The sequence below is a fragment of the Oncorhynchus keta genome, chromosome 23 (genome assembly GCF_023373465.1).
Source record: "Oncorhynchus keta strain PuntledgeMale-10-30-2019 chromosome 23, Oket_V2, whole genome shotgun sequence".
Classification (NCBI taxonomy): Eukaryota; Metazoa; Chordata; class Actinopteri; order Salmoniformes; family Salmonidae; genus Oncorhynchus; species Oncorhynchus keta.
In genome coordinates, this window is record NC_068443.1 from 5478983 (window position 1) to 5499675 (window position 20693).

At 47.8% G+C, this 20693-nt stretch overlaps 1 protein-coding gene across 1 annotated transcript in view; it reads right to left on the reverse strand.

The window, feature by feature from the left end:
• Positions 1–5857: 5857 nt before the first annotated feature.
• The window catches only part of LOC118402472 (receptor-type tyrosine-protein phosphatase F), a 359072-nt gene continuing 344236 nt past the window's right edge, over positions 5858–20693 (reverse strand). Inside the window, exons 35-40 of the mRNA XM_052476034.1 lie at positions 18817–18995; positions 15440–15566; positions 15231–15356; positions 12794–12948; positions 8633–8768; positions 5858–7954 (exon numbers count right to left, since the gene is read on the reverse strand). Of these exons, the coding sequence (XP_052331994.1) occupies positions 7886–7954; positions 8633–8768; positions 12794–12948; positions 15231–15356; positions 15440–15566; positions 18817–18995 (792 nt within the window). The 3' untranslated portion in view covers positions 5858–7885. The remainder of the gene's footprint in view (positions 7955–8632; positions 8769–12793; positions 12949–15230; positions 15357–15439; positions 15567–18816; positions 18996–20693) is intronic.

Consider the following 20693-nt stretch of genomic DNA (forward strand, 5'->3'; position numbering starts at 1 on the left):
ACCTGTTGTTCTCATTCTGTTACCTATTGTTCTCATTCTACTACCTGTTGTTCTCATTCTGTTACCTGTTGTTCTCATTCTACTACCTGTTGTTCTCATTCTACTACCTGTTGTTCTCATTCTGTTACCTGTTGTTCTCATTCTGTTACCTGTTGTTCTCATTCTGCTACCTGTTGTTCTCATTCTGTTACCCGTTGTTCTCATTCTACTACCTGTTGTTCTCATTCTGCTACCTGTTGTTCTCATTCTACTACCTGTTGTTCTCATTCTACTACCTGTTGTTCTCATTCTACTACCTGTTGTTCTCATTCTGTTACCTATTGTTCTCATTCTATTACCTGTTGTTCTCATTCTACTACCTGTTGTTCTCATTCTGTTACCTGTTGTTCTCATTCTGCTACCTGTTGTTCTCATTCTGTTACCTATTGTTCTCATTTTATTACCTGTTGTTCTCATTCTACTACCTGTTGTTCTCATTCTGTTACCTGTTGTTCTCATTCTACTACCTGTTGTTCTCATTCTACTACCTGTTGTTCTCATTCTGTTACCTGTTGTTCTCATTCTGTTACCTGTTGTTCTCATTCTAGTACCTGTTGTTCTCATTCTGCTACCTGTTGTTCTCATTCTACTACCTGTTGTTCTCATTCTGTTACCTGCTGTTCTCATTCTGCTACCTGTTGTTCTCATTCTGCTACCTGTTGTTCTCATTCTGTTACCTGTTGTTCTCATTCTGTTACCTGTTGTTCTCATTCTGTTACCTGTTGTTCTCATTCTACTACCTGTTGTTCTCATTCTGCTACCTGTTGTTCTCATTCTACTACCTGTTGTTCTCATTCTGTTACCTGCTGTTCTCATTCTGCTACCTGTTGTTCTCATTCTGCTACCTGTTGTTCTCATTCTGTTACCTGTTGTTCTCATTCTGTTACCTGTTGTTCTCATTCTACCTGTTGTTCTCATTCTGTTACCTGTTGTTCTCATTCTGCTACCTGTTGTTCTCATTCTACTACCTGTTGTTCTCATTCTGCTACCTGTTGTTCTCATTCTTCTACCTGTTGTTCTCATTCTGTTACCTGTTGTTCTCATTCTGCTACCTGTTGTTCTCATTCTGCTACCTGTTGTTCTCATTCTGCTACCTGTTGTTCTCATTCTGCTACCTGTTGTTCTCATTCTGCTACCTGTTGTTCTCATTCTGTTACCTGTTGTTCTCATTCTGCTACCTGTTGTTCTCATTCTGCTACCTGTTGTTCTCATTCTGCTACCTGTTGTTCTCATTCTGCTACCTGTTGTTCTCATTCAGATCCACAGCTGAGGACAGCCTGCATCTAAACCACCTGAGAATTTCACCCTGGATGCAGGATTACGGGATCAACTGAAACTGACAGTCCAATTTTTTTCTGGGTCCCCTCGGGTCCTCCATCCGGCTCCATATCTCCCCCCTCCTCCTCCACTGTTCCCGGTCTAAAGCGGTCTAAGGCACTGCATCTCAGTGCTAGAGGTGTCATTACAGACCCTGGTTTGATCCCGGGCTGTGTCACAACAGGCCATGATCGGGAGTTCCATACGGTGGCACACAATTGGCCCGGCGTCGTCTGGGTTAGGAGGGGATAGGAGGAGTTAGGAGGGGTAGGCCGTCATTTTAAAATAAGAATTTGTTTTTAACCGACTTGCCTAGTTAAATCAAATAAAAAAATTAACTGCGCCATCCTGGTTGGTGGGGTGGGAGGACGAGGATGGGAGGAGGCCCGTACCGGGGCTCCCTAGTGAGGAAACACACGGCCCGGCCAGCTTCCCCCTCCGCCCCTCCCCGCACGGCTCCGTAGGACCACTTGCCCCCCCCCTCCCCTCCCCACGGCTCCGTAGGACCACCTGCCCCCCACACGGCTCCGTAGGACCACCTGCCCCCCCACGGCTCCGTAGGACCACCTGCCCCCCACCCGGCTCCGTAGGACCACCTGGCCCCCCCACACGGCTCCGTAGGACCACCTGCCCCCGGCTCCAGGACCACCTGGCCCCCCACCCGGCTCCGTAGGGACCACCTGGCCCCCCACCCGGCTCCGTGGGACCACCTGGCCCCCCGCACGGCTCCAGGACCACCTGGCCCCCCCCCCGCACGGCCCCTCCAGGGTCTCAAACCCCACCGCAGGACTCGACCTGATGAAATGGAGGAAGCAACCTGTTAGGATGCGTCTGAAATGGCTCTACTCACTATGACTCTGGTCATGTACAAAGGGAATAACATGACACCCCCTTAGATGGGTTAAATAGGAGTTGATTGAGATATATTATCCCCCTTTAAGGTCACTGTAGTTATTTTTTAAAGTATCTGTATATATCACAAGACAGCCGTTATAAAGAGTAACACTACAACAAAGAGTAACAGTGCCACCAACTGTCAGTGCTGTGTAACTACAGTACCTGCGGTCCAGCTCGGCCTGCCTCCTGGCATGGGGTCTCAGCTCCACAGGAAGGTCTCTTTCCTGAGACGTAGGATCCACAGAGAGGCCGCGGCAGCATTGGCACTGATCAGCTACAGAGCTCTCTAAAAGGACTCACTGCTGGTCCAAGCTACCGGAGGAAGTGTTCTCCCCAAACAGGTTCCAGGTCAGCAGTAGCTTCCTGGTGGGGGCGCTCCGCAGCCAATCAGGGAGGGGCTCTCTGCGCCTCACCTTGGGTGCCTTCCTTGTTGACTTCCAGTATGATCAGAGCACAGCGCTCTGGACAAGGTGGTGAGTCAGTCGCTAGTCAGTTCCTTCATCTGTAAGGTACAGGTACAACCACAGGGGAGCATAGAGCCCCACACTGTCCTTGTCCAGACGAGATCTACACGGTTATCAAAACACAATGCCAGGATAAGCCTCCACAAAACACAATGCCAGGGTTAGCCTCCACAAAACACAATGCCAGGGTAAGCCTCCACAAAACACAATGCCAGGGTTAGCCTTCACAAAACACAATGCCAGGGTTAGCCTCCACAAAACACAATGCCAGGGTAAGCCTCCACAAAACACAATGCCAGGGTAAGCCTCCACATAACCAAATGCCAGGGTAAGCCTACACAAAACACAATGCCAGGATAAGCCTCCACAAAACACAATGCCAGGGTAAGCCTCCACAAAACACAATGCCAGGGTAAGCCTCCACAAAACACAATGCCAGGGTAAGCCTACACAAATCACAATGCCAGAGTAAGCCTCCACAAAACACAGCCATTATTTTAAGTGTTTAAAAATGTATGGTGGAAAAATGATTGGAACCATTTCTCTTGTTTGACCGCTAGGTTTTATGGGTAATTATGACTGATACTGTGGTACTCTATTCAGCAGGACGGAACGTTTTGGAAAAAGTACTGATTTATTCTCCCTACGTAGGGATTTCAGCAGTTACATTTGTCCACGGTTGGCTCCACGTGAACTACAATATTTTAACATTTAGAATAGAAAATAACCACTCTGCCTTAACAAAACGATTTTCTAAACATAAAGTGTACATACCCCTGGTCTTATTACACATGCTGTTGTCGTTGCAGGCTGAATTTCTCTCACACATCTACACACAATATCGCCCATAATGACAAACGTTAATTTTCTGTTGTTGTCAAATTATTTTTGCAAATGTACTGAAAATGAAAATCTGTCATTTACATATAAGTATTCACACCCCTGAGTCAATACTTTATAGAAGCACCTTTAGGCAGCGATTACAGCTGAGATGCTTTCTGGGTAAGTCTCTAAGAGCGATTACAGCTGAGATGCTTTCTGGGTAAGTCTCTAAGAGCGATTACAGCTGAGATGCTTTCTGGGTAAGTCTCTAAGAGCGATTACAGCTGAGATGCTTTCTGGGTAAGTCTCTAAGAGCGATTACAGCTGAGATGCTTTCTGGGTAAGTCTCTAAGAGCGATTACAGCTGAGATGCTTTCTGGGTAAGTCTCTAAGAGCGATTACAGCTGAGATGCTTTCTGGGTAAGTCTCTAAGAGCGATTACAGCTGAGATGCTTTCTGGGTAAGTCTCTAAGAGCGATTACAGCTGAGATGCTTTCTGGGTAAGTAAGAGCGATTACAGCTGAGATGCTTTCTGGGTAAGTCTCTAAGAGCGATTACAGCTGAGATGCTTTCTGGGTAAGTCTCTAAGAGCGATTACAGCTGAGATGCTTTCTGGGTAAGTCTCTAAGAGCGATTACAGCTGAGATGCTTTCTGGGTAAGTCTCTAAGAGCGATTACAGCTGAGATGCTTTCTGGGTAAGTCTCTAAGAGCGATTACAGCTGAGATGCTTTCTGGGTAAGTCTCTAAGAGCGATTACAGCTGAGATGCTTTCTGGGTAAGTCTCTAAGAGCGATTACAGCTGAGATGCTTTCTGGGTAAGTCTCTAAGAGCGATTACAGCTGAGATGCTTTCTGGGTAAGTCTCTAAGAGCGATTACAGCTGAGATGCTTTCTGGGTAAGTAAGAGCGATTACAGCTGAGATGCTTTCTGGGTAAGTCTCTAAGAGCGATTACAGCTGAGATGCTTTCTGGGTAAGTCTCTAAGAGCGATTACAGCTGAGATGCTTTCTGGGTAAGTCTCTAAGAGCGATTACAGCTGAGATGCTTTCTGGGTAAGTCTCTAAGAGCGATTACAGCTGAGATGCTTTCTGGGTAAGTCTCTAAGAGCGATTACAGCTGAGATGCTTTCTGGGTAAGTCTCTAAGAGCGATTACAGCTGAGATGCTTTCTGGGTAAGTCTCTAAGAGCTTTGTCCACCTGGATTGTACAATATTCGCACATTTCTCTTTAAAAAAAATCTTCCAAGCGTCATAGCTAGACAGCCATTTTGAATTTTGACAGATTTTCAAGCCGATTTATGTCAAAACTGCAACTCCTGTAGACCACTCAGGAACATTCAATGTCGTCTCGGTAAGCAACTCCAGTGTACACTGAGTGTACAACACAGTACGAACACGTTCTCTTTCCATGACATCGACTGACCAGGTGAACCCAGGTGAAAACTACGCTCTATTATTAATGTCACCTGTTAAATCCACTTCAATCAGATGAAGGGGAGGAGACGGGTTAAAGAAGGATTTTTACGCCCTTTAGACATGGATTGTGTCTGTGGGCCAGAAGGTGAAGGGGCAAGACAGGAGACTTATGTGCCTTTGAACGGGGTAGGTGCCAGGTGCACCGGTTTGTGTCAAGAACTGCAACGCTGCTGTGTTTTTCCCTGCCTCAACAGTTTCCTGTGTTCATCAAGAATGGTCCACCACCCAAAGGACATCTAGGCCACTTTGACACACATGTGGGAAGCATTGGGGGAAATATGGCGCAACTCAATATTAGGAAGGTGTTCTTAATGTTTTGTACACTCAGCGTATATAAAACACAGCCAAATCTAGTTTTTGACTGCACGGCCCCTTTAAATCAACGCCATCGTTCCTGCTATACTGCCACAATTCATTTTGGTGTTCTCTTGTGTTTATTAAATATGTCATTTCCTTTACAACTTTGGGTAGAAAACCATTAGATTTAGGTCATGGTGAAACCTCACAATTCCAGTTTGTCCTGATTTTGTTTTGGATGCAATAATCAATTAGCTTAATTTCTAAGAGATCATATTATATTTCAACCAAATAATGTTTCCTGGAATGCTAATCTTCCTGTATATCTGTTACTGACGACAGAAATTATTTACAGAACATTCTGAGATGGTGGGCTGTTGAAATCCTGTTTCTTGTGCGTTTTGATGTGGAACGACCCTATTGTGAGTGATCACAGTATTGCGATTTCCTGTGAAATGTGAGTCATATCTGTCACAATAGCAAATCATTATTTAATGAGAGGGAGGCAAAAAACATCACAAACAAAAGGAATTTTTCCCCCCAAAATAACAACAATTATTCAACTTTATTCGAGTTTTTTCCCCCAGCAACATATTTTTTTTTTTTAAATTCCAGTTCTTTTTATCAACAAATAGAAAACAGACTGCGTATACAACAGATCAAACCCCTACAGCACTAAGCATTCACAAGGTATAAATGAACATTGTGGTTTATTCCAGCCAGCATGTCAGACTCAGTCCTGTTAGGCTTGGGGATCGTCGTACCCTGCGGCCTTGTGGGTAAAGATGTGCTTGTGTGGCGTGGTGGTGGGTGGCCCGACGGAGGCTGGGGAGTGGTCCTCAGTTGGGTTTATGCTGTTCTCTTTAACAGAACTACACATCTATACACCTCTCTCACTCTCTTTAACAGAACGATAACCTGCTCTCTATCTTTCAGCAAGGTTAGGGTCAAGTCCAGTTTCAGTGAAGTAGATTACAGCTAAATGAATCGAATTACAACTAAATGAATGAATTTCGATTCATGAATTGAATTCACTCCCTGAAAAATGACTGGATTGAAAAACGGAACACTGATCTCAACTCTGTCTGGCTGTCAGGTTGCTATGGTAATCCAGTAGATACAGACACTAACTTTCTCTCTCCTTCCATCTCTCACTCTCTCTCTCTTTCCCTTTCTCTCTTTAATTTCCTCTAAGCCGGTAAGTAAAGAGAGTGAATTATTTTAACAATATAGTTTGAAGCTGCAGTATATATCTATGTATAATTGTACATATATATATATATAATCAATCAGAATTATATATATATAGTCATCATTTCTATTTCTGTATAAAATAATAGCAGGTCGGTTGGAGGATGCAGAGGGTTTGTGTGTCTCTGTCCCTCCGGTAGTAATCGTAGTATTCTGTACAGGGGGGCCAGGGTTAATGGCTGCTACTCCTCTCTCCACCACCAGGGGGAGCTGCTCCTGCAGTCCCTATGTTCCAACCCCCAGGCAGCGGACTGACCAATCAGCTCGCTGGGAACCAAGGAAAGAGGAGGGGCTTAGAGGGGACACAATATGATTCATACAGCGATTCAGGAGTTGATTCTCAAGTTCAACTCCTCGTTGGGTATAAAAGTCTGTTCGTCCGTTCGTCTCCAGATTCATTCTCTGGTAATTGAAGGCCTCAATGTCTTCAAGGCTTCTCTCTGTTGTTGAAATCATCATGTGCTCTTTGAGTTTCTGTACAATGCTGATTTAGTTGTCGTTAGTTGATGTCACGTTTTTCGCTAGCTAGTGTGGTTTATATAGTACCTGTATCGCGGCGGTTGGTGTATGTGTTTGAATCATTTTGTCATTTTCCCCCCCCCCCTACGTTTTAAAAAGAAACAGCAAAGTGAAAAGGCGTATTATCTTAGTTAATCTTGATCCGTTTTAAAACGAAGAAGACAAAACAGAAAAAAAGATAATAAACAATAAAAATCTTGATAAAAGTAAAAACTGTCAGCAGCTTCAGAGAACAAACAGTGGTTCTCCTGTATTAACGTCTAGGAAGTAGAAAATACAGGTCCCTAAAATAACATACAACATTTTTTTTTATTTTGAACTAAAATAAACATACCAATTAAGGTGTAAAAACTAAAATGCTGTGCCCCAGTTAGGCCATGAAGACAAAATACATGTCTGATGGTATTAAAACAATTATAAAAACAAAAACAAATGATTAACTAAATATAAGAACATTATTCAGAACGATATTTCATAATAATAAAGTAAGAAAGGAGAACAGAAACTCAGTCAGAACTGTCGCTTGCTCCCTTGTGAAACGCTGTCGTCGTCATGGTATTGTTTGTTGTTTGTTTTATAAAGCAATATTTAGGGTGGTTTTTTCGTGTGTTTTTTTTTGTTTGTTGTAAATCCGAGTAGTAGACCTCTGGGATTGGTTGAACCCGTCGCTAGGTGACAGTGGCACCGCCCTCCTCCCCTGTGATAGGGTAGCAAGGAAGGTCAGGGTCAGGTCAGATGGGTTGATACAAGTACGGTGGCTGAGATGGGACACTCAGTGGCCAGAGGCTGCTCAGCTCAGAGTGGTTACGTTGCATAGTGGTCAAAACTCCCCAGGTACTCCAAAGCTGCTCTGTAGCACAGCTGATACTGGTCCTAGAGAGAGAGAGAAAACACAGTCAGTCATAATTCTTTCTTTTCTTTTGAATTTTACCCTGTTTTTCTCCCCAATTTCAAGGTGTCCAATTGTTTTTAGTAGCTACTATCTTGTCTCATCGCTACAACTCCCGTACGGGCTCGGGAGAGACGAAGGTTGAAAGTCATGCGTCCTCCGATACACAACCCAACCAAGCCGCACTGCTTCTTAACACAGCGCGCATCCAACCCGGAAGCCAGCCGCACCAATGTGTCGGAGGAAACACTGTGCACATGGCAACCTTGGTTAGCGCGCACTGCGCCCGGCCCGCCACAGGAGTCGCTGGTGCGCGATGAGACAAGGACATCCCTACCGGCCAAACCCTCCCTAACCTGGACGACGCTAGGCCAATTGTGCGTCGCCCCACGGACCTCCTGGTCGCGGCCGGTTACGACAGAGCCAGGGCACGAACCCAGAGTCTCTGGTGGCACAGCTGACGCTGCAGTACAGCACCCTTAACCACTGCGCCATCCGGGAGGCACTCAGTCATATCTTTCTATCTGAGATGCAGCATTATATTACTGTTAGGAATCCTTTCTATTGACAGCAAGAGTCATGTCGCCTTTTGATTCGTTGTTGAGGAGCATTTCCCTCCATTTCACTCTCCCGACAACGGAAGACAGCAACAGTATATATACCTCTGTCTGCACCATGGCAGGTCTCTGGGTGCGTAACGTCTTGACGGTCTGGAAGAGGTCCACCACCCCTTCGTACCTCATCCTCTCCAACACGATACTCAGAGTGATGAAGACCCCTGTCCTGCCCACCCCGGCACTGAGGAAGAGGAGGAACACACGCATTACACACCTTATACATTGTGCACCGTATCCTATAGGCTTGGGCGGTATCCGGATGTTCATACTGTCATACCGCTCTTCTGCCATCCCGGGATCTCCGGTATTACCGGCATAACACACAAGAGGACGCTAAAAACATATTTAAAAAAAAAAAAAGCCCATTGGGTGTCTATTACTAGAATGCTAAGAAAATGAGCACAAGTAATAGCGAAATCACATAGGCGCTGTTAGCTCAATGCTAACGAGCGACAATTAACATAAACGAATTGCAAAAGACAGGCAAATTACTGCTCATAAAGTTATACAAACATATAACCAGATGTCATTTTTGGTGAGTATGGACATTTTACAAGAGAAAGTGAACGAGAGAAATTGTGCAAATGAACAATGTTGTGATGCAAGGAAAAGTAGCATGGGTAGAAAGAGCAGAGGGGGGAAGAACGGAGGAGGAAGAGCAGCATGGGTAGACAGAGCAGAGGGGGGAGGAACGGAGGAGGAAGAGCAGCATGGGTAGACAGAGCAGAGGGGGGAGGAACGGAGGAGGAAGAGCAGCATGGGTAGACGGAGCAGAGGGGGGAGGAACGGAGGAGGAAGAGCAGCATGGGTAGAAAGAGCAGAGGGGGGAAGAACGGAGGAGGAAGAGCAGCATGGGTAGACAGAGCAGAGGGGGGAGGAACGGAGGAGGAAGAGCAGCATGGGTAGAAAGAGCAGAGGGGGGAAGAACGGAGGAGGAAGAGCAGCATGGGTAGACAGAGCAGAGGGGGAGGAACGGAGGAGGAAGAGCAGCATGGGTAGACAGAGCAGAGGGGGGAGGAACGGAGGAGGAAGAGCAGCATGGGTAGACGGAGCAGAGGGGGGAGGAACGGAGGAGGAAGAGCAGCATGGGTAGACAGAGCAGAGGGGGAAGAACGGAGGAGGAAGAGCAGCATGGGTAGACAGAGCAGCGGGGGGAAGAACGGAGGAGGAAGAGCAGCATGGGTAGACAGAGCAGAGGGGGAAGAACGGAGGAGGAAGAGCAGCATGGGTAGACAGAGCAGAGGGGGAGGAACGGAGGAGGAAGAGCAGCATGGGTAGACAGAGCAGAGGGGGAAGAACGGAGGAGGAAGAGCAGCATGGGTAGACGGAGCAGAGGGGGGAGGAACGGAGGAGGAAGAGCAGCATGGGTAGACAGAGCAGAGGGCGGAAGAACGGAGGAGGAAGAGCAGCATGGGTAGACAGAGCAGAGGGGGAAGAACGGAGGAGGAAGAGCAGCATGGGTAGACAGAGCAGAGGGGGAGGAACGGAGGAGGAAGAGCAGCATGGGTAGACAGAGCAGAGGGGGAAGAACGGAGGAGGAAGAGCAGCATGGGTAGACAGAGCAGAGGGGGGAGGAACGGAGGAGGAAGAGCAGCATGGGTAGACAGAGCAGAGGGGGGAGGAACGGAGGAGGATGAGCAGCATGGGTAGACAGAGCAGAGGGGGGAAGAATGGAGGAGGAAGAGCAGCATGGGTAGACAGAGCAGAGGGGGAAGAACGGAGGAGGAAGAGCAGCATGGGTAGACAGAGCAGAGGGGGGAAGAACGGAGGAGGAAGAGCAGCATGGGTAGACAGAGCAGAGGGGGAGGAACGGAGGAGGAAGAGCAGCATGGGTAGACAGAGCAGAGGGGGAGGAACGGAGGAGGAAGAGCAGCATGGGTAGACAGAGCAGAGGGGGGAAGAACGGAGGAGGAAGAGCAGCATGGGTAGTAGACAGAGCAGAGGGGGGAGGAACGGAGGAGGAAGAGCAGCATGGGTAGACAGAGCAGAGGGGGAAGAACGGAGGAGGAAGAGCAGCATGGGTAGACAGAGCAGAGGGGGAAGAACGGAGGAGGAAGAGCAGCATGGGTAGACAGAGCAGAGGGGGGAGGAACGGAGGAGGAAGAGCAGCATGGGTAGACAGAGCAGAGGGGGGAAGAACGGAGGAGGAAGAGCAGCATGGGTAGACAGAGCAGAGGGGGGAGGAAGGGAGGAGGAAGAGCAGCATGGGTAGACAGAGCAGAGAGGGGAAGAACGGAGGAGGAAGAGCAGCATGGGTAGACAGAGCAATAGGGGGGAAGAACGGAGGAGGAAGAGCAGCATGGGTAGACAGAGCAGAGGGGGGAAGAATGGAGGAGGAAGAGCAGCATGGGTAGACAGAGCAGAGGGGGGAGGAACGGAGGAGGAAGAGCAGCATGGGTAGACAGAGCAGAGGGGGGAAGAATGGAGGAGGAAGAGCAGCATGGGTAGACAGAGCAGAGGGGGGAGGAACGGAGGAGGAAGAGCAGCATGGGTAGACAGAGCAGAGGGGGGAGGAACGGAGGAGGAAGAGCAGCATGGGTAGACAGAGCAATAGGGGGGAAGAACGGAGGAGGAAGAGCAGCATGGGTAGACAGAGCAGAGGGGGGAGGAACGGAGGAGGAAGAGCAGCATGGGTAGACAGAGCAGAGGGGGGAGGAACGGAGGAGGAAGAGCAGCATGGGTAGACAGAGCAGAGGGGGGAGGAACGGAGGAGGAAGAGCAGCATAGGTAGACAGAGCAGAGGGGGGAGGAACGGAGGAGGAAGAGCAGCATGGGTAGACAGAGCAGAGGGTGGAAGAACGGAGGAGGAAGAGCAGCATGGGTAGACGGAGCAGAGGGGGGAAGAACGGAGGAGGAAGAGCAGCATGGGTAGACAGAGCAGCGGGGGGAAGAACGGAGGAGGAAGAGCAGCATGGGTAGACAGAGCAGCGGGGGGAAGAACGGAGGAGGAAGAGCAGCATGGGTAGACAGAGCAGAGGGGGAGGAACGGAGGAGGAAGAGCAGCATGGGTAGACAGAGCAGAGGGGGAGGAACGGAGGAGGAAGAGCAGCATGGGTAGACAGAGCAGAGGGGGGAGGAACGGAGGAGGAAGAGCAGCATGGGTAGACAGAGCAGAGGGGGGAGGAACGGAGGAGGAAGAGCAGCATGGGTAGACAGAGCAATAGGGGGAAGAACGGAGGAGGAAGAGCAGCATGGGTAGACAGAGCAGAGGGGGGAGGAACGGAGGAGGAAGAGCAGCATGGGTAGACAGAGCAGAGGGGGGAAGAACGGAGGAGGAAGAGCAGCATGGGTAGACAGAGCAGAGGGGGGAGGAAGGGAGGAGGAAGAGCAGCATGGGTAGACAGAGCAGAGGGGGGAGGAACGGAGGAGGAAGAGCAGCATGGGTAGACAGAGCAGAGGGGGGAGGAACGGAGGAGGAAGAGCAGCATGGGTAGACAGAGCAGAGGGGGGAAGAACGGAGGAGGAAGAGCAGCATGGGTAGACAGAGCAGAGGGGGGAGGAACGGAGGTGGAAGAGCAGCATGGGTAGACAGAGCAGAGGGGGGAAGGAGAAACAAAATGCTAGCAGGAAGCAGTAAACAGAGGAGAAAAAAATAACTCATCCAGGGCTCTTTGACTTCTGGTTGAAAGACAAGATACTTCTGCTCAGTTTGCAAAGGGTAGTGGGTTCAATCCCCAGGACCACAAGAATATCTGACTGACAAACATTATCTGATGACAAACATTTCAGTTGTGAATTGTAATACAAGTGTAATTTCATCACTTCCTGTCCGCCACACGACAGAGACTCACCAGCTTCCTTTCTCCTGTTCTGGGGAACTACCGTAAGCCTCATAACGTAAAATAATCAGGTGAAGAAGATGATCTGCTTTATCTCCTAACGTATTGCACAAGTTGACTGTAGGTCATTTACTTAAAAAGTAGCTACAAATATTAAAATTTAGTGAAAAACTTCAAAGGAATGGTTTTTGACGGTATTAAAAACAAAACAATCATCCCCATGACTATTTCCTAATACCCTGGTATAAGGTACACCGCCCAAAACTACCATCCTACTTCCAGGTACTTACTTTACACCAACTGCATGGTACCAAATGTTGCCTAGTGATTCTTTTTTAAATTTACCCAATAGAAAAACACCAGTCATTCATTGTATAATTACGATTTGTTCCGTGTAATTTCTGGCTTTTCAGCCAAGTCTCGTTACCTGCAGTGAACAGTGATTGGTCCGTCCTGTCCAAACTGCTCCTTGGTTTTATGTACTTGGCCAATGAAATCGATGAATCCTTCCCCGGTTTTTGGCACTCCTTGTTCTGGCCAATCAGTGAACTGGAATTGGCGGATCGTCCTGGATTGGCCATCCTAAGGGAACCAATAGGAGGATAGTATATTAGAGCGGTAGTCGAGAGGGAACCAATAGGAGGAGAGTATGTTAGAGCGGTAGTCAAGAAGGAACCAATAGGAGGAGAGTATGTTAGAGCGGTAGTCAAGAAGGAACCAATAGGAGGAGAGTATGTTAGAGCGGTAGCCGAGAGGTAACCAATAGGAGGAGAGTATGTTCGACCGGTAGCGGAGAGTGAACCAGTCATGTGGTCAGGAGCCACAAAGAGGGACTTAGGAAAATGTAATTTGGCTCAGAACAGGGCAGCACAGCTGGCCCTCAGAACAGGGCAACACAGCTGGCCCTCAGAACAGGGCAGCACAGCTGGCCCTCAGAACAGGGCAGCACAGCTGGCCCTCAGAACAGGGCAGCATAGCTGGCCCTCAGAACAGGGCAACACGGCTGGCCCTCAGAACAGGGCAGCACGGCTGGCCCTCAGAACAGGGCAGCACAGCTGGCCCTCAGAACAGGGCAGCACAGCTGGCCCTCAGAACAGGGCAGCACGGCTGGCCCTCAGAACAGGGCAACACAGCTGGCCCTCAGAACAGGGCAGCACGGCTGGCCCTCAGAACAGGGCAGCACGGCTGGCCCTCAGAACAGGGCAGCACGGCTGGCCCTCAGAACAGGGCAACACAGCTGGCCCTCAGAACAGGGCAACACAGCTGGCCCTCAGAACAGGGCAACACAGCTGGCCCTCAGAACAGGGCAGCACGGCTGGCCCTCAGAACAGGGCAGCACGGCTGGCCCTCAGAACAGGGCAGCACAGCTGGTCCTCAGAACAGGGCAACACAGCTGGTCCTCAGAACAGGGCAGCACAGCTGGTCCTCAGAACAGGGCAACACAGCTGGCCCTCAGAACAGGGCAACACAGCTGGTCCTTGGATGAACACAGAGAGCAAACATTAATAATATGCATGTCAATCTCTCCTGGCTCAAAGTAGAGGAGAGATCGACTTCATCAATACTTGTATTTATGAGAAGTATTGACATGTTGAATGCACTGAGCTGTCTGTTTAAACGACTAGCACACAGCTCAGACACCCATACATACCCCACAAGACACGCCACCAGAGGTCTGTTTAAACTACAAGCACACAGCTCAGACACCCATACATACCCCACAAGACATGCCACCAGAGGTCTCGTCACAGTCCCCAAGTCCAGAACAGACTATGGGAGGCACACAGTACTACATAGAGCCATGACTACATGGAACTCTATTCCACAGTACTACATAGAGCCATGACTACATGGAACTCTACTCCACAGTACTACATAGAGCCATGACTACATGGGACTCTATTCCACAGTACTACATAGAGCCATGACTACATGGAACTCTATTCCACAGTACTACGTAGAGCCATGACTACATGGAACTCTATTCCACAGTACTACATAGAGCCATGACTACATGGAACTCTATTCCACAGTACTACGTAGAGCCATGACTACATGGAACTCTATTCCACAGTACTACATAGAGCCATGACTACATGGAACTCTATTCCACAGTACTACATAGAGCCATGACTACATGGAACTCTATTCCACAGTACTACATAGAGCCATGACTACATGGAACTCTATTCCACAGTACTACATAGAGCCATGACTACATGGAACTCTATTCCACAGTACAACATAGAGCCATGCCTACATGGAACTCTATTCCACAGTACTACGTAGAGCCATGACTACATGGAACTCTATTCCACAGTACAACATAGAGCCATGACTACATGGAACTCTATTCCACAGTACTACATAGAGCCATGACTACATGGAACTCTATTCCACAGTACTACATAGAGACATGACTTTTACACCTGCATTGTTTGCTGTTTGGGGTTTTAGGCTGGGTTTCTGTACAGCACTTTGAGATTCACTGATGTACGAATAGGCTATATAAATGGAATTTGATTTGATTTGATTTGAGACATGACAACATGGAACTCTATTCCACAGTACTACATAGAGCCATGACTACATGGAACTCTATTCCACAGTACTACATAGAGACATGACTACATGGAACTCTATTCCACAGTACTACATAGAGCCATGACACACACATAGGCACAGACACATACACACACATACAATAACATGTGCACTATACACCCACGTACACATATATTTAGTACTGTAGATATGTGGTAGTGGAGTAAGGGGCCTGAGAGATCTGTTATGAATGTATTGTATTCTTCCCGTCTCAGGACATCCCCAGGGATGTGATCTATCTCACAGGTTGACACACTCACCCTGGCGTCGGTCACCTTGAACTCTCGGAGGATGTACTGGGGCATGTTGTACTCAGCCATGGGGTCCACCACAAAGTACTGGTACCTGGCTGAGCGCTCCGCTGGCCAATACTGGTGACATTTCTCCTGTAGGGGGATAGACAACCAGGGTTAGAACAGGGTGTGTGTGTGTGTGTGTGGTTGTCTACTGTATTTGTGTTCATCTTTACCCGGCCCATCTCTCTGAGTTTGGTGAGCATCACTACTATGGTAGAGTTATGTTCCCACAGCATCCTCCAGAAGTCTTCAGTGGTTTCCGCCAGAGGGCCCTGGGTGGCCAGATACCCTTTCTGTTGTCTGGAGAGAGGACATCAGGACACACTTAGAGCAAACACACAATTAACTCAACTGACAAGTTCTGCTGACTGGCTATAGGTGGCAGTAGAGTGACATGCAAAACAGAATGAGAGAGAGAGAGAGAGAGAGAGAGAGAGACAGACAGACAGACAGACAGACAGACAGACAGACAGACAGACAGACAGACAGACAGACAGACAGACAGACAGAGAAAGAGCGAAACAGAGAGAGAGAGACAGTGAGGAGACAGTGAGAGAGACAGAGAGAGAGACAGTGAGGAGACAGAGACAGAGACAGAGAGAGAGAGAGAGAGAGAGAGAGAGAGAGAGAGAGAGAGAGAGAGAGAGAGAGAGAGAGAGACAGAGACAGAAGGGCAGAGAGAGAGACAGAGAGGAGAGAGAGAGAGAGAGAGAGAGAGAGAGAGAGAGAGAGAGACAGCCACGGGTGAACAACTAATGAAGGTGCTACAGGCTAGGCAATAATGTGTAACCATGACATTAGAGTGATGCTCTGGGCCCCACTCCTCACACAAATAAAGGAAAAGAACGACAGAGGAGAGGGGGGAGAGAGGACACACACACAGACAGACAGACAGACAGACAGACAGACAGACAGACAGACAGACAGACAGACAGACAGACTATGAGATGTCTTCCCTGATCATTATCTAAAATGTTATCCTAAAGAAACCAAGCACAAGCTAGCTGTTATGTTAGCTGTTATGTTAGCTAGCTATATGTTCATTAAGACAATGTTATCCTACAGAACAAGCTAGCTGTTATGTTAGCTGTTATGTTAGCTAAATATATGTTCATTAAGACAATGTTATCCTACAGAACAAGCTAGCTGTTATGTTAGCTGTTATGTTAGCTAGCTATATGTTCATTAAGACAATGTTATCCTACAGAACAAGCTAGCTGTTCATTAAGACAATGTTATCCTACAGAACAAGCTAGCTGTTCATTAAGACAATGTTATCCTACAGAACAAGCTAGCTGTTCATTAAGACAATGTTATCCTACAGAACAAGCTAGCTGTTCATTAAGACAATGTTATCCTACAGAACAAGCTAGCTGTTATGTTAGCTGTTATGTTAGCTAAATATATGTTCATTAAGACAATGTTATCCTACAGAACAAGCTAGCTGTTATGTTAGCTGTTATGTTAGCTAAATATATGTTCATTAAGACAATGTTATCCTACAGAACAAGCTAGCTGTTATGTTAGCTAGCTATATGTTCATTAAGACAATGTTATCCTACAGAACAAGCTAGCTGTTCATTAAGACAATGTTATCCTACAGAACAAGCTAGCTGTTCATTAAGACAATGTTATCCTACAGAACAAGCTAGCTGTTCATTAAGACAATGTTATCCTACAGAACAAGCTAGCTGTTCATTAAGACAATGTTATCCTACAGAACAAGCTAGCTGTTCATTAAGACAATGTTATCCTACAGAACAATCTAGCTGTTCATTAAGACAATGTTATCCTACAGAACAAGCTAGCTGTTCATTAAGACAATGTTATCCTAAAAAAAATAAGGATAAATCACTACAAATGAGCAGATATTTTTGTTTATTCTATGCATATAATGTCGGCGTTTTATCTGTGGAATAATTACAGATACAAATATTTAGGTGAAAGGCTAATATCGGCCAATAATATCGGTCAAGCGATGTATTGGTCGGGCACTAGTCTTTTCCTGCTTGGCTCAGCGAGAAACACGAGAGGCGCTTGTTGAGTTTCTATTTCCGCCTGGTTAAAACGAGGCTTAATTACTAAATACTGCTGCAGCACACAACAACAATAACAACAATGACAACTGCAGGTCCCTGTGCTGAGCAGCTGAAGACTCAAGGAATAGCGGACAAGGAGAGAGAAACTATCCATCTGGAAAATGCTTCATTAACACACACACACACACACACACACACACACACACACACACACACACACACACACACACACACACACACACACACACACACACACACACACACACACACACACACACACACACACACACACACACACACACACACACACACACACACACACACCATGCTGTTAGTGGGAGCGGTTGTCATTAAGGTATTTACATAGTGACAAAGCAGTCTGGGTCTCTGGGGAACAGTTTTCATCAACACTTAATAGGAGGAGAGAAAAGCTGTGTGTTAAAGTTTCTCTCTCTCTCCTCTCCCCTCCTCTTCTCTCCATCATTCCCTCTCTTCTCCTCCATCTCCACTCCCCTTCTCTCCTCCTCCATCTTTCTCTCTCTCTCTCTTTCCTCTCCATCTCTCTCTCTCTCCTCTCCCCTCCTCTTCTCTCCTCCTCCATCTCTCTCTCCTCTCCATCTCTTCTCCTCCATCTCCTCTCCCCTTCTCTTCTCTCCTCCTCCATCTCTCTCTCTTCTCTCCATCTCTCTCTCTCTCCTCTCCTCTCTCCTCTCATCTCTCTCTCTCCTCTCCATCTCTCTCTCTCCTCTCCATCTCTCGCTCTCCTTTCCATCTCTCGCTCTCCATCTCTCTCTCTCTCCCTCTCTCTCTCCTCTCCATCTCTCTCTCCTCTCCATCTCTCCATCTCTCCCTCTCTTCTTCATCTCCTCTCCCTTTCTCTCCTCCTCCATCTCTCTCTCCTCTCCATCTCTCTCTCCTCTCCATCTCTCTCTCCTCTCCATCTATCTCTCTCCTCCTCCCTCACTCCACTGTGTAAGGCCACATTTAATCTCTGTCCTCTCAGGAAGGCTCGTAGCCTTATAAGCTAACAGGCCACGTCAGCACAGGTCTTAGTTTCAACACGGAGTGGTTAATCAACACCCAGGGATGTCTGAGGCAGAGACGACTGAAGATGGATGGACACGTTGATTGGACTGGTCCAGTCCTGGAGGGCCACCCAGTGTGTGAAGAAACAGCTGACAGAAGGAGAAGGTTTTGGCCCACCCTAGTCTGACCCAGCTGGCCTATAGACAGTGAGACAATCTCTACGGCATTTCCTTTATTCCTCGCGTCCTTCTCAAAACCCATTGGATGAGAAGGTCAAAGAGGTCCCTCCCCTCTAAGGAGAGAGGGCGCAGGGAATCAAGGCAACGCAAATGAGATTCTCCCCGTGTCTAGAATGATTCCTAAATCAATTCACACATTCACTTGCTGCTTCTCCTCGTAACCTGTAAACCCGCCTATGATGTAGTCAGACCACACACACACACACACAGACACACACACAGACACACACACACACTCTCTCTTACCTGTACCCATCGATGCAGCTGGCGTTGATGTAGTCAGACCCCTCCACTCCTCTGATAGGCTGCAGACACACGCGTGTTGACTCGAAGGGCATGATATTCACCAGCCGGTTCTTGAACTTATTGCAGGGCAGGTTGGCACTGATGAACCTGGAGGTGTGGGCTTTGGAGTTAGCCAGTCTCTGTGAGAGAGGGAGGGAATAAGGAGAGGAGAAGAGGAGAACGGGAGAGAACAGGAGGAGAGAGAAGGGAGATAAGGAAGAGGAGAGAACAGGAGGAGAGAGAAGGAGGAGAGAGAAGGGAGATAAGGAAGGAGAGAAGGAGGAGAGAGAAGGGAGATAAGGAAGAGGAGAGAGAAGGAGGAGAGAGAGAAGGGAGATAAGGAAGGAGAGAAGGAGGAGAGAGAAGGGAGATAAGAGAGAACAGGAGGAGAGAGAAGGAGGAGAGAGAAGGGAGATAAGGAAGAGGAGAGAGAAGGGAGATAAGAGAACAGGAGGAGAGAGAGAAGGGAGATAAGGAAGAGGAGAGAAAAGGAGGAGAGAGAAGGAGGAGAGAGAAGGGAGATAAGAGAAAAGGAGGAGAGAGAGAAGGGAGATAAGAGGAGAGAAAAGGAGGAGAGAGAAGGGAGATAAGGAAGGAGAGAAGGAGGAGAGAGAGGGAGATAAGGAAGATAAGAGAAAAGGAGGAGAGAGAAGGGAGATAAGGAAGGAGAGAAGGAGGAGAGAGAAGGGAGATAAGAGAGAAAAGGAGGAGAGAGAAGGGAGATAAGGAAGAGAAGAGAGAAAAGGAGGAGAGAGAGAAGGGAGATAAGGAAGAGGAGAGAAGGAGGAGGGGAGAGAAGGAGGAGGAGAGAGAAGGAGGAGGAGAGATAAGGAAGAGGAGAGAAAAGGAGGAGAGAGAAGGGAGATAAGGAAGGAGAGAAGGAGGAGGAGAGAGAAGGAGGAGAGAGAAAAGGAGGAGGGGAGAGAAGGAGGAGGAGAGAAGGGAGATAAGGAAGGAGAGAAGGAGGAGGGGAGAGAAGGAGGAGAGAGAAAAGGAGGAGGAGAGAGAAGGAGGAGGAGAGAAAAGGAGGAGGGGAGAGAAGGAGGAGGAGAGAAAAGGAGGAGGGGAGAGAAGGAGGAGGAGAGAAAAGGAGGAGGGGAGAGGGTATCACTCACATGTACTTCACTTTATTGTGTTTCTTTAACAGGGACTCATTAATGTATATCACAGTAATAGCAGCAGGACTTTACTGACAGTAACAGTAAGGCATGGTGTGTATAAAATGGTTGTAATGGCTATAGTAGATGGTGGTGGGTGTCCGCAGAGCTGGCAGAGCCTGCTGGAGAGATGGGAGTGGGGGAGTGGGGAGGCGTGACTGGCTCAGTACGGGACCTGGCAGCTCTCACATCACAGATGGACATCACAGGAGAGAGTGGACAGACCTGGTGTTGCTCTGTGTGGGGTGGCCAGACTGCCTGGGCTTGAACGGCAGGGCTGTAAGTCCCACAATCACCATCGCTCTTCTCCCCCCCAGTCTCCCCCTCTCTCTCCTTCTACCACTGGAAGAGCTACAGAGCACTGGAGACCATGTAAACAGGACCTTCATGACTCTATTTAGTAAATCGTACATAGATGCTGTCTTACTCTTTTCGCTATCGCTTTACTTGACACCCAGTGTCATAACACACAATGACACATTCATAACCATGTGATAACAGCTGACATAACGCTGTCGTGCCCCATATATTTACACCTGACGTGACAATGTACAGTGTTATTTTATGGCTGGTTATGACACCTACATAAAAGTGTCAAAATCCACATTTACTCAAATTTGTTTTCCCCCTTCCCACGAAATGTGAAAGTTTGTTTCTTACATCCTTTGTTGTTGTAATTCA